Source organism: Conger conger, chromosome 4, assembly GCF_963514075.1.
Source record: "Conger conger chromosome 4, fConCon1.1, whole genome shotgun sequence".
NCBI lineage: Eukaryota > Metazoa > Chordata > Actinopteri > Anguilliformes > Congridae > Conger > Conger conger.
The window spans coordinates 53,429,170-53,443,648 of record NC_083763.1 but is presented as its reverse complement, the minus strand read 5'-3'; the positions used below and the strand labels follow the sequence as shown (position 1 = coordinate 53,443,648).

Genomic DNA, 14,479 nt, shown 5'->3' with positions numbered 1-14,479 from the left:
CCCCCGGGGAGCAGGTGGCAGCCAGTCCACGGCCAGGCTGGCCCGTCGGGGGAGGGCCGGCCTCCCGAGGGGCAGCGTCTGGAGGGAGCGTTTGTCTCCCTTGTGCTCGGAGAAAGGGGACTCCCGCCTGCATGATGGGGCTTTTGTGCATGTTCGTATTAATTAGGATGGAGCAGAGAGGCCCACCTGGGGTGCAGGCGGCGAGAACTGGGACTGGGGATGGGGCAGGGGGTGGTGCTGGATTTGTGGCGGATTTGTGGTAGGGGATGGGGCAGGAGCTGGGGGTCGGGGTGGGGATGAGGCAGGGGCTGGGGGTTGTGGTGAGGCTGGGGCAGGAGCTACGGATGGGGCAGGGCTGGGGGCAGGGCCGCAGGGGGTGGAAGGCTAGAGCCAGGGGGGTTAGAGTGACCTTCAGAGAGGGCAGGAATAGATGGTCATGGCTCGGGTGCTTTTATTGGCGAGTGCTGAGGTGGGAGTTTAAAAATACACCGTGTGTGTGTGACGCACCACACAAAGGCGCGCGCTAGCAACCTCGGGCAGTCTGTGTCCCCAGCAACATGTCCCCAGGTTCAGTGAAGGCATCGGAATCGAGTGTTATGGCCATGGCCCCAGCCGATGGGGAATTCAGTACCCAGAGAGAGAGAGTGAGAGAGAGTGAAAGTGAGTGAAAGTGAGTGAAAGTGAGTGAGAGAAAGTGAGAGTGAGTGAGGGTGAGAGAGAGAGAGAGTGCGAGTGTGAGAGAGAGTGTGTGTGCGTGTGTGGACGTGTGCACGTGTGTGTGTGTGTGTGCTTATGCGTGTGTGTGAAACACCGAAGTGACCCCCTGATGTAAAAATACATAAATCAACAGAGTAGGTAGGAGGGATACTGTACAGATGTCTGTCATGATCAAGTTTTCCGAGCTTGAGAGTAATCATGTAAACCCAAGGGCTCGCTTTGCATTTACCTTACAATATGTTCGCTTTTCATCCAGCTGTAGATGATTGACCTTCGTGATGATTCCCAGCCAAGTCTCCAACAGTTTCCCCTCCTCCTGTAACCATAACAACAGCAACAACAGCCACTTTGGCGTCGCGCACACAAACGGGATTAATAGGCTGCAGTGCTGGGAGGAATGAGTAATGTATCTCGATTTGGGCACGCTCTCCAAAGACCCGAGCCCACTATAACGCATCTTCACTGCCACAAAGCTGAGTGGGAGCGCTACTGGGGAAACTGTGAGAAAAATTCCCTTCCATTACAAACACTAAACCTTTTTTTCTTTAGGCTTACTTCCACCTTGAGTGACGGTGTTTTCAGTATCATTGCACAAACAAAGATAAACCTATTGCAGGAAGTAAGCCACCAGAAAAGAGTTACTGATAGTGAAGAGAGTTGCTAAGGAATGTGATCTGGGAGGCTTCCAAGTAAAAGAGAAATTCCTTGGTTCTCACAAGGTCAAAAGTAACAGGTTTAGTAACCTTTAGTATGAGGAATTTAGTTTTGTAATATTTTCCTATGCGCCCTACCCCTTTCCTTTCCAAAAATGTGCCATACTTGAATTTCACTGCTCCGGCCTATAATCATGGCAGAAATGGACAGGTTAACCTGCATGACTTGCATTTTTCTTTATCATAAAACAGCGTCAGCAGATAGCCTTTTAGTGGAGTGCTGATTGACAAGAAGGTATCTGGTGCTTCCAGAAACCATAGACAATGAAACCTGTTCTTTTTCTTTTTTAGCTGATGTCGACAGTTGAGACAAATGCTCGTAAACTAAAGTCGCTCGCAACCAATCAAGCTTTCCATTGCTAGCCCCAGTGGTGAGAGAACATGCAGAGGGACAGATACAACACACTACTGCCAGCCAGGAGACTGCCCTCTGGAGGATGGAAAAATGCATGTGTCGAACTTAAGACTGATAGAAACACCTTAACTCTCTCCATGCGCTCTATGTCTTTCTTGTCTGCCCGAGAGCTTTGCGTGGCCATTCCATAAATCAAACATCTCGCTCTCGCAAAATCCATCTCTGCGTCTGATGTCGATGCAAAGCTGTGTTTGTTTACAGTGGCTGCTACAGCATTGACGTAACTTCCATGTTTAAATCGCAGTTTGTACTTTGCACTCCGTATTTTTGCTTGTTAACAGCGTGCATATCACCTTGGGTGTTTTCGTGGCTGATGGGTTGAATTTCTGAAATATTTCTGATCTATAATGATGTGCTGTTGGCATGCTTGCTAATTCGCTACTGATTTGTATTTTGTGCTTCACACTGTGTTCTCCACTACAGAGCTCCAATCAGGCCTGTCTGCCAACTAAATAATTAATTGTAATGAAAATATTTTGCACCAGACTCCAATTGATCCTTGTGTTCTTCTTGGCACATTTTTCAGAGTATCCCCATGCAGTCTGGCTGGATGGGCTTGTTAATCCTCTGTCCAACACAAACACTGGTTTACTGGGTCTATTTATTCAACATTGAATTTACTGTTAAAATGCAACCCATCCAGGAAGCTGTGATATCACTGCTTTTTTCTGCTTGTGTGACATCGATTGTCACAGATAAACAGCTGTGTCATTAGCGATCACCGTATCTCTTTCATCGCGGATTATTCCGGATATTTTGTTGGATTACCACAGTTAAATGGCACATCGTTGCACATCAGATCGGCCCAGTTGTATCAGGAGCGATTGCAACAGTGACACTGGAGACAAGCTCAATGTCTTTCCATGAATGATTTGTCACCTGACAGGTAACAGTGTAGTTGGGGAACAGCTCCAAAAACAGGCCTGCTAACTTCAGTTTTGGTAATCAGTTTGTCAGCAAATAAGGCCTTGCTTGCCTGAATGTCATTCAGCGTCATTCTTGTCTGTGCCTGCTCTTAGGCTGATAGTACTGTCTGGGCCTTCAGTAGATTATTTCCTCAGAAAACCAAGCAGATGTCTGCAGAATTATTTGTTGCATCAGCATTTGTGTAGTTCTTCACAGTACAGATGATAGAACATTCTAAATGCATCTGGGGGTTTATATACCTATTACATAACCTGAATCTCCAGTGCAGCATCAGTAAATTGAAGAGCTGCAGTTAATATGCCAAAATGTTGGCTCAGAACATGCACACTCCACACAGAAAAGCCTAGGCCAGAATTCAAACCCAGGACCTTCTTGCTGTGAGGTCACGGTGCTGCCCACTGCACCACTGTGTTGCCTAATCAATGGATTATACATCCTGTACATCCTTGTACATTTTGTACATTTTGTGAAAACAGGGCTTATTGCTCTGCCAATTCTTCATAATTGCTTAACCCGTGTTTCTGCTGGCTTATGGTAGGCTTATAGAAGTACCCATTTTATATTCTATCTTGAATTATCAGCAAATAGATCAGACTTACATGTTACCCATTTGAATAACATTGTTCTTTGCTTGCTGTTCAAATGAAAATGACAATGGCTCTACATTTCTAAATTATGTCAAGGGCTAGTAACCAAAATTCTCAGAAACAACAGTCTTATGTAGTGTTCACTGGGCCGAAGACCTTAATTTTTTTTTTTGAATCAATAATTAGGCACAATTGCACTAATTTACTGCATCTTTAGAGCATTCTGTCAATGAGCAGGTGTGGAGAGCTTTAAAAACAGGAGTTCTATGGGACACATTTGACAGCCCTTTGATAACCAAGGTCAGTCTGTCCAAGAGAATGACCTTTTCAAGGCCGCAGTTTGTTCATCTATCTTTTTATAAATTAAGTTTTTATATGAGGGGACAGGTTCACCTGCATGACTTGCATTTTTCTTTATCATAAGACAGCGTCAGAAGATATCCCTTTTGTGGAATGCTGGTAAACAGGAAGGTATCCATTGCTTCCTGAAACCGTAGGCAATGAAACCTGTTCTTTTTTTTAGATAATGTCGAGACAGTCAAGACAAATGCTTGTGAACTAAAGTCACTCGCTACCAATCAAACTTTAAACTGCTAGCCTTAATGGTTATAGAACATGCAGAGTTCGGACAAATATAGTCCTGTCATTAGCGATCACAGTCCTGCCAGCCATGAGTCATAAATATACTACTTTCAATGACATTATCATTCTCTTTTCAAATTCTGAAACGTTTTATATATTTTATTCATGAAGACGAGGATTCCTTCAAAATTGCCCATTTGTAATATTCTTCCACACAGTCATACTGTATGTTCTGGAAAGGCACTGTTCTAGTGCATGGATGAACCCCGCAGGCTGGTATCGAGTCCAGATCACGCCATGACGACCGTGGCTGGAAGCTCCGCAACGCCACGCAAGACAGGTCTAGCACATAGACTGTGTATAAAATAGGTCTAGCATGTCCCAGGAATGTAAGGGTCTGAGTCGGTGACCCGCTCCACCAAATACCCATAAGTCTGTGCACTCCAAATCCATAGTTGAGATTTCAGCATTGAGTGCTGATATAAATACGATTTGGCATTCCAAACTGGTGATAAAAGTGAATAAAATCCATTACAAATGTAAAATCAAATATGATAGCTGTTGTGTTTGCTAGCTACCATATTTCCAAAAAGCAGCAAGTTAGCGAGAAAATTGTAAGGCTGTGTATTTCTCTGTTGAAAACTCTCAACAAGTGCTTTCTGTGCACGGATTTCTCCCTGGCAGCCCAAGGGATTGTGCCAGCTTGTGGGATTAAGCAGCTGCAGTTATATGCCCATTAGTGGGGACCGAACTGACAGGTGCTCACGAGTGAGTCCCATCTGCATTGTGTGCAGTCTGCATAGACGTGGCACCTGGGACGGAATACGCAACAGCGTAATCTCAGGAGCCACGGGGCAAACACAAGCCCCTCTGTTCATTACACACGGCACTCCAGCCCTTCCGCTCTCAGAGGTGAATATTCAGTCAGTGTTTACATTACATGCTATTTGGCTGACGCTTTTATCCGGTCCTTTTGTCAGTTGTTATGTTCTGTTGTTATGGTATGTTCTTTTGTTAGTTACGCCCACAACTGCTGTATGTAGCTTGTTAGTGGCTTCATGTTGTGTGTTCCAGCTGTATCTGTTGTGTATCTGACTGATACGTTAGGAACAAACAGCAATTATGCCTGATTCATTGGTAACTTTATTTAAAAATCCCCCACATGGACACTATATCACTGTTTTGGTCATCTTTGCCTTACTTGAAATTCCTGACTTATTACATTTCACTTGTGGATTGTTTCTCCCAGCTCCTTGTCCACAGCGGCATGGCAGACTGTGTGTCTAACTCTTTATTCAATATTGATTTGTGCAATATTAACCCTTTCAGTACCGAGAGTCAGTGCACTCTCCATTTTTTACCTTTTCAACGAATCAAAGTGACTGCGATATTATTGTTTTGAGGCCCTATTTTATTCTAACAAATACACGAAGCCTTAGGTTTTGTTCTGACATCAAATTCAAACCGTATTTCTTTCTTTGAATTGTAAAGTTTGAAAAGTTGAATATATAGAGGTATATTTGTAGATAACAGCATCTTAGATTATCAAGAATCAGCAGCACCACACCCCACTAGCCAATCAGGTCTGTCCCTGCAGTGTTGATTAACATGAAATGTTTTCCTCTTTTCACTTTTGTGTGGGTGAGTTCAACTTGCAAACTGTGGTGAGATAAGAAACTGCAGCTGACTTTGTGCTTCAGAGGAGAGAATTATCTTCTCTGCGCTATCCCTAGTCAACGTAGTTTGCGATGAGCTTTGTAGCAGCAGCGTAATTGGACATCCAAATTCGAGAGAAAATTGAGGAAAGCATTAAAAACTTGTTTGACTGTTCCTTAACTGGCTGGGAAATGGCCTAGAATGGCCTCTTTCACGCTGCATCAGAGTCTGTCATAGCTGCTCACTCTCCAGTTCAGTCTTTATATATTTGCATTTGTAAAAGAGTTCCACCTCTTTAGAGCATAAAGAGGCTCTTTGTGGCCCCATTGGTCTCAGAGTCTCTCTGTATGTGTGCTGTAAAGGGGGAAACTGACAGGGTGAGGCTTCCTCTGAGCTTTGCATGAAGTCCTTAATCCTGTCTCTCTATAGAGAGCTTACCCCTGTCACTGGGGCAAGAATTAGAGGAATTTGTCAAGGATCACAGAATTGATGCCAGCTGTCTGAACAAGCACAACCCAGGCCTGAGGGAGCAGAACTGACCCTCCGAGTCAAACAGTCAAAGCACTCGCGGGCAAACCCACCAACAAACCTCACATGTGTGCAAACCCACCAACAAACCTCACGTGTACAAACCCACCAACAAACCTCACATGTGTACAAACCTCACACACATTCAAACCACTCACAAACCTGATAACCCTACCAACAAACCTCATACACATACAAACCAGCAGAACTGACCCTCCGAGTCAAACAGTCAAAGCACTCGCGGGCAAACCCACCAACAAACCTCACATGTGTACAAACCCACAGACAAACCTCACATGTGTACAAACCCACCTACAAACCTCACATGTATATAAACCCACCAACAAACTTCACATGTGTACAAACCTCACACAACCACTCACAAACCTGACAACCCTACCAACAAACCTCACACACATACAAACCTGACAACCCTAACAACCCTACCAACAAACCTCACACACATATAAGCTGATGGGTTAGGGTTTGTTCTGTACGTACAGTTACGGATTTGATGTTGATGAACAAAACCTATGTCATCCTGTAAGAAAGAGATAGGACCTCATCGATAAGATGGACATGTGCATCAAGGCGTCTGAGGATATTTAAGCCAAGCCATATGACCAGGATGTTTAAGGTTGCTGTACTGCAAATTTGTTGTTTCAGTTGGACCGGCATAACATTCAATACATTTTTACTTTTCTCTAGTAAGTGTTTGTTGTCTTGGGTGAGTTCCTGCATTGTTATTGACTTTCATTCTACTGGGAGAAGCTGGGTCCGAACAAAACCAATCACAAACCTGACACATACATGCACAAATGCATGACCAGACCTTACATGCAGTACAAACTTACAAAAACATAAGACATACAGACATCCACCCACACACATACACTCACACACCACTCATTCATTAATATACCTGCCTTCACAAGTCACACTCTCCCTTAAACATAAGCTATCCCTCTCCTACACATATACTTATGTAGAACACACCCCACGAACACTTGTACTCTCAACCTTTTTCCATCAGCTAATGCCTCACGCTAACACTTCCTGTCAGAGAACCCATCTCCACCCACTCATAAACTCAGCAATCTTCATATGCACTTGAGCCAGACTGTATACATGTCTATCAAATGCATAACCACAAGGAAGATAGATGAAGGCTACAACATAACAAGTAATGAACTAAATGCCTGTACTGTACATCTACTGTCTGTGTGAGCAGGGAAAGGTGTGCTTGCTTTTGTAACATTTCCATTGCTTTACATCCGGACATAAAGTGGTTAACTTCAAATTTCAGTCAATTAAAGCGAGTGATTTTTTTCATCATGTTGCTTTGGTTCACTATATGAGCTTTAAAGACTCATGACATAAAGGGAAAATATAATGGTTCTTCTATCTAAAACTTCTATCTAAAAGTCATTTTTTAGACATCAAACATGAACCGTGTCTTTGTAACTTGAAACGAAAACCTCTCTCAGTGGTGATGCTCGTTGCAGTAGAGGAATAATTGAGTAGAGGGGGCAGCTTTCAGGTCGCCGGGAGAAAGACGCTGGAATACACCACTCGAGTCCGCTCTTTCACGAGCTCGTTTGCTGCAACCCCACAACCCATTCCACGCACTACGAACAGAGCATCTAGGGAACGCAGTAATGCTTCCTGTTAGCAGTGCTCTGCTATTTTAATAGCCGCTGTTCTGGAGTGCATCTCATTCAACGTTGTCCCTTGAGTTTATTTATTTATTTATGTATGTTGTTCTTTATCCCAGTACAGTCATTCAGACTTTCCTTTAGCGTCTGCACAGCAGGCTTATTTTGAGCTTTTCTCTGCAAAAATGTGTGTGCATTTTAATTGCGTGCAGTCGCTATACGGCTGGGGAGTCTCATTGTCACATATCACCAAGAGAGCTGTCAGGAGTACAGCTAATTGGGATACATGCGATCTCAGCGAAATGGAAGTTCCAGACGTGTTTTGTTTTTCGCATGTAACAGTAGGTACAGTGATTGAGGTGGATGATGGTCTGCAAAAAAAACAAAACATTATTTCAGCTTTGCGCTTGGAAGAATAGGACGAATATACTCATTCATATGTATTGACTTGTATGATTCTACCATCAGCCTCTTCCACCCTAGCCTCTGCCATCATCACATTGTGGGGTGGAACTGGGGAAAGCATATGCCACCCTAACATCATAATAATAACTCAAAGCCAAAGTGCTGTGTTTGCTCCTCGCTTAGGGAACTGCAGTTGAATTATGCCCGGATATGTCATCGATTTATGTCTCCACAACGATGTGTTTGTAGGGAGCTGCATGTGTCATCCGCATTAATGTTCATTCTCGTAATGAGGTCACTCTCACACTTTCCATCTGTCTCGCCATAAATGATTCAAACATGTCTGCAGGCTGAGGTACGTAAACTGCAGTTTTACTGTGCGTTGCAGCCTGGTTCTGCTCCATTCATGTGAAATCTCAATTCGTATTCTCCTGAAGCATTTGCATTCTGTGGCCTTTGACAAAAAAAAAACCCCAAAGGAAATTAGGTAGTCCATACCTCTTCGAATCTCAGCAATTTCATTGAAGCCAGGGGATAGTATTGAAGTAAGTGGTTCCCGCTCTGTGGGTTGGAGATACCTGGATGGTCATTAGGCTAGTTTTGATGATTGGTAAGATGTATGTGGAAGCCATGCTATGCAACTGACATTGAAAGTAAGCAAAAAACAGGCTATTTTAATTGCATGTTTGAAAGGACTTACTGAAGTCTGTTTAATATATTACATACTTAAATTATACAAATGCATTTGTGTCGCAGTATTGAGATTCATGGTCAAAGCTGGTTATAATATTGTGTCTTATTTTATATATTAGTGTACTTTGCCCAAAGCTATTGGGCACAAAGTAGCAATATGTGCATTCGGGAGGCCATGGGGCTTGACTGTTTGTTGACCCCTGGTTTAAATGGCCAAGGCATGCTATTACAGTAAATCACTTCCTTTCACCATGGTTGTTTTTGCTCTGTTTAAATAACAGGGCACTTGGTCATAAAGGCAGTGCTGTAGTCTGGTGAATAGTGAAGCATGACACTACTTACTTTATAAACACTAAATGGGAAGAATCCTTTTAAAAAGCTTTAATTTCTGGGAGTAATTTCTTTAAAAAGCAGCGTTTTCATATTTCATTTTAGAATCTCGATAGAATTGTTGCTTTTTCAGATTTTTAATCAAAGCACCCAGCATGCAAAATGTGATTTTTATCTTATATCCATTGAGCTGACAGGTGTCCCTTTATAAAATGTACCTTTCATGTTACAACCCAAAAACAGGCTCTCCTCGTAATGCTCTTACACTCTCTCTATTTTATAAAGTGATCTTTTCTGGGGTTTTCCTTCCTTCATTACACTTTACAGCTTTCTATGAAACCAATGCAAGTATTGCCTGTTTTCAACAATGATTAAAATGGTGTGGGCTGGATGCTGAGTGGCTCACCCTGATGTTCTAGTATATGAATGAGCCCATAGTTCTCAGATCAATTCTCGACCAGTGCTGCCAATCGCATCACCTGGGGATGGTCGGGTTCATTCGGCAAAGGGTCCAAAGTTTCATCACTCTCTAGTGACCCCTGCTGGTCGACCACCTCCAACTCACAACTGTGCAAAGCATGACCTGTAGGCTGTGGTGTGAAAAGAAGCAGCTGACACAACATGACGAGAACCATAGATTTTTCCACTCCCCCAAATCAGCTGTGACGATCACAGCATGAACACCTGTATTAATAGCTAGCTGGACTAGTTAACTGGACTGTCAAAATGACAGAGGGAATCAGGCATGTCAAACTTATCAAAAGGAAAAAAAGAATGGTATGGACTGCCTTCAAGACTGGAAAATGAAATGGTAATATTATTCATACATTATAATATTATTCATACCTAATTTAATTTTAGTCACCACAGAACACATTCATAATACACATCAGACATTCTTTCAATTTTGTATGGGGTTGACCATGTTTAGAAATAGCATTTTCCAACAACTACATTATTCTTTTAAAGCCGAGTTGAATTACTTGAAAAGATTATTATTGGGAATAATTGAAGGAAAAGTAAAAGTAATAACTGAACTGCATGTGTGGACTTTTGCAATATGTGCATTTGTTTATATATAAGTTTAATCTCATACATTTAATTATATAAGGCTGTCCAAAGATTAATTCCTCTCTAAATCCAGTCATCCAACAGAATATTCGGAAGGGTTTATGAACACATTTTATTGCATAGGCTGAAGAAACCCTACATGTACAATAAAACCTTTCATATATTACACTTCATATATTTCTTATGTATAATGTCATAGAGTACATGCATGATATTACATTACATTACAGTTATTTAGCCGTCACTTTTATCTAAAGCGACTTACAGTTGATTAGACTAAGCTGGAAACCATCCCCCTGGAGCAATGTGGGGTTCAGGGCCTTGCTCAAGGGCCCAACAGCTGTGTGGATCTTATCGTGACTACACAGGGGATCGAACCACCGACCTCAAGGGTCTCTGTCATGTATCTTAACCACAGTGGCCTTCCCAGTCACCAGATCTGAGTCCAATAGAAGACCTTTGGGATGTGGTAGAACTGGAGATTTGCAGCATGAACATGTAGCTGACAAATCTGCAGAAATTGCATGATGCAATCATGTCAACATGGAACAGAATCTCAAAGTAATGTTTTCAACATCTTGTGGAATCCATGCCATGAAGAATTGGGGCTGTTTTTGTTCACATTGAGTTTTTTGTCCTGTAATCGCAGAGCTCCCAGAAGAGACGAGGAAGCCGGGAACTGCACAAAGAAAAGAAATCCGCTGCCCAGGTACGCATTTTATTCCACACTGCATCCTCCATGACTGTCCCTCTGTGCAGTGTTTTCCTTTGGCTGAAAGCCATGGGATTCTCAGTTACAAAAAGGACAAAACTTTCAGAGGAAGTTATAAAATATGTGGTTAGATCTTTATTTGGCACCTATCAGGTATGTATGTTTCAGATGTGTCTACTATGTATATTCCAGGGTCTAGTTTGTACAGGGGGTATTGTCAGGGGTATTGTTGGTCTCCAGGCTTGGATTCACAGGTGCTGTATGTGTGTGTGTCTCCCTCCCACAGGAAGACAGTGCTGATCTCAGGTGCCAGCTGCAGTTTGCTAAGGAAGAGTCAGCCCTTATGCGTAAGAAGATGGCCAAGCTGGGCCGTGAGAAGGACGAGGTTGAGCAGGAGCTGCAGAAGTACAAGTCCATGTACGGAGACGTGGACAACGCTGCGCCCACCAGTGAGTGCGGGGGCCCACCCAGCACCCGGGAGGCTGAGCTGAAACTACGGCTGAAGCTGGTGGAGGAGGAGGCCAACATCCTGGGGAGGAAGATCGTGGAGCTGGAGGTGGAGAACCGGGGCCTGAGGGCGGAGAACGAGGACCTCCGCTTCCAGTATGAGAAGGACTGCCTGGGGAGAGAGCCCCCCTCCAGCGGGCCCACCTCCCCGTACGGCGACGCCCTGGAGTCAGCCGCTGAGCTGCGCCGCCACCTGCAGTTCGTGGAGGAGGAGGCGGAGCTCCTGCGGAGGTCCATCTCGGAGATCGAGGACCACAACAAGCAGCTGACCTCCGAGCTCAGCCGCTTCAAGTTCGGGCCGGGCCAGGAGGGCGGGTGGGCGGGGGACGACGGGGACGCCAGGAACGGGAACGGCAGCGGTTGCTGCGGTGGCCCCGGTGGGGCGCTGCAGGAGGAGCTGAAGGCCGCCCGCCTCCAGATCAATGAGCTGAGCGGGAAGGTGATGAAGCTCCAGTACGAGAACCGCGTGCTCATCTCCAACGTGCAGCGCTACGACCTGGCCTCCCACCTGGGCCTCCGGCCGGCTGGCTCCAGGGACAGCGACACCGAGAGCGATGGCGGGAAGAGGGAGGGCGAGAGCGAGGAGGCGGGCCGCCCGCCACCCCTGCAGCCCAGGAGGGAGGGCCCGGTCGGGGGGGAAAGCGATTCGGAGGACCACTTCGAGACCACGTCCGGGTTCGGCAGCGGAAAGCCCGCGGACGTGGGCAGGCTCTCCGTGGCCGAGCTGGCCCGGCAGAAGAAAGAGGACTCGGAGTCGTTCGCCAACATGAAGCGGGAAGCGGAACGTCTCGGGAAAACGGTGGACCGCCTCATCACGGACACGGACAGTTTGATCTACGATGGGAAGGTGGTGCTGACTGGCGGGGCGGCTCTGGAAGAGGGAGCCAAAGGGGACGGAGATTTGTTGGAGGGCAAGGTCGAGCCCCAGGTGCTGGATGCAATCAATACCCGCATGAAGGCCTTCAGGACAGAGCTGCGAGACTTCATGGAGAAGGTGGACCACCTCAGGGAGGGTCTTGGAGAGAATGTGGATGACTTCTCTCCCATGCCCAACCTCACAGAGTCCACCAGCTTCCTGTCCGGGGTCACTTCAATGTCGCGCGACTCACCCATCGGAACCCTGGGAAGGGACCTCATCACTGACTTCCAGGTAAGTTTTAGTTTTTTTTTCTTTCTTTCTTTTTTTTTTTTAACTTACGCCATGTACCATATGCTGCCACTTGCAATGTTGAAACATGACAAAATGCTGCTTCTGTTATTGAGATACAGTAAGTAAGACGGCCTGTAAATGGCTTGCAAGTAGGATAAGACTGATGCTTGAAAATGGTAGGTTCTGGCATGTCTTTTCAGTATGACCCAATTCCATGAGAAGTCAGTGTTTGTTTACCGCCATTTTGAAGAGCATCAGCCAAACATCATTCTATCCATCTTTAAGCTAAATGAGATTCTGGTGTGAAAAATAAAATGCCAGTGTGAAGATGATTTGCTCTGTGTTTTCTGATATTCAAAATGACATTCCTCTTGACCGTGTCAGAATGTAAACTGTTTCTCTCTCTTCGGCCAGCAGCCCGATGAAATGTTGTTGACATATCGCAGTATGGAATGTAACTGAATGCAATGGCCAGCTTCATGACCTCAGCAGAAGTGAACTCATTACACAAATTGTTTGAGAGTCGCTATTTCCGAAAAGGGTGTCATGTTGATTTGTCTTATTAATCTTCAAAATGGTTGAGATGCACAATGATTTTATAGTGGCAGAACAAGGCACACAGAAATGTAAAAGATAGATGTGTGCAGTTATTTACAGTGAACCATTTGCCTCATCTATCTATAATTATATTTTTTATGTAGCCAATATTAACATAGCTACCAATTAAGTTGTCACTATGAATGCATTCTTTGAATGCATTTTTATTTTATTATGTTGAGTCACCATGAGTAACCAGGATTGATGGGGATTATGTAAATCAGTGGAGGAGTCAAGACATCATGAACCAGATGCAGTGCAGACTTGCACCCCACACGGCTCACCCCCTCCCCCATTCCCAGCCCCCACCTCCTCCTCAGCTTGATCTGACCTTCAGCTGCTACCTCTGCCGCCTCTGCTGCTTCTGCCCCTGCCTCTTTCCATTGGCTTTTTTGCTCGCACCCTGCTACTTGCACAAGGATAGCTTCAGCTACCTGACCTCCAAGGCTTGGAGGTTCCCTGGTGCTGATCTCAGCTTTCTGCAGATGAGATGAGTGCTCAAGCACAATGGCGACAAGAAAATTACCTCCAACATGTGGGGGCCTGTGGGGATGTGTGTTAGAATGTTCTGGAAAGGTTGTAGGTTCCATGCAGAATTCCTGGTATTCTAGAGGGCTGGTCACATGCCCTGTTCCATTTCAGTAGCTCATTTTCATTGGCTTTATGTCCATTACAAAAGCCAGCTGAAATGAAAAGTTTTCCTTGATTCAATTTTCTCTGAATTTTTATTTTGTTTTGAAAACCTATTTAAGCTTCAGTTGGCCTCTAGCATACAAACCAGGACCTTCTAATCCAGATTTGTTCTTGATAAATTAAAGTTTATGTAATTGTATTTTTTAAAATACTGCCTCTTTGGCAGAATGGATACTAGCCAAGCTCCATACAGTTTGTGGCTGTCAGTTAACATATATGTACGTGCAAAAATCAAAGGCCTGCATTTAAATCACATGACTTCAGGCAAGTTTTGGGCATCTTTTTGATAACTATTCATTTGAAAAACCTGTCATGGTGAAGGTCAGTAATAAAAATGTGAAAATGTAATAGGGTAACTTTTATTGTTGACCTCATACCACTGAAACATTCCTATTGCTTTAATTTTAGGATATAGCGACAAAATAAAAATGTAACCAATACAAAAAAAACTAACAGGAATTAGTTAGGAATTAGGAGTTGTGAATTCTGTGAAATTGTGACATGAGACGTATACAAACTACTTCTCTGTACTGTTATTTGT

The 14,479-nt window shown here is 44.3% G+C and overlaps 1 protein-coding gene across 4 annotated transcripts in view; it reads left to right on the top strand.

The window, feature by feature from the left end:
* LOC133126422 (microtubule cross-linking factor 1-like) overlaps positions 1 to 14,479 on the top strand; it is a 47,593-nt gene that overhangs the window by 13,961 nt on the left and 19,153 nt on the right. For all 4 annotated transcript variants that reach the window (XM_061238630.1, XM_061238629.1, XM_061238632.1 and 1 more), the window contains exons 4-5: positions 10,929 to 10,988; positions 11,278 to 12,648. In XM_061238630.1, the coding sequence (XP_061094614.1) occupies positions 10,929 to 10,988; positions 11,278 to 12,648 (1,431 nt within the window). The remainder of the gene's footprint in view (positions 1 to 10,928; positions 10,989 to 11,277; positions 12,649 to 14,479) is intronic.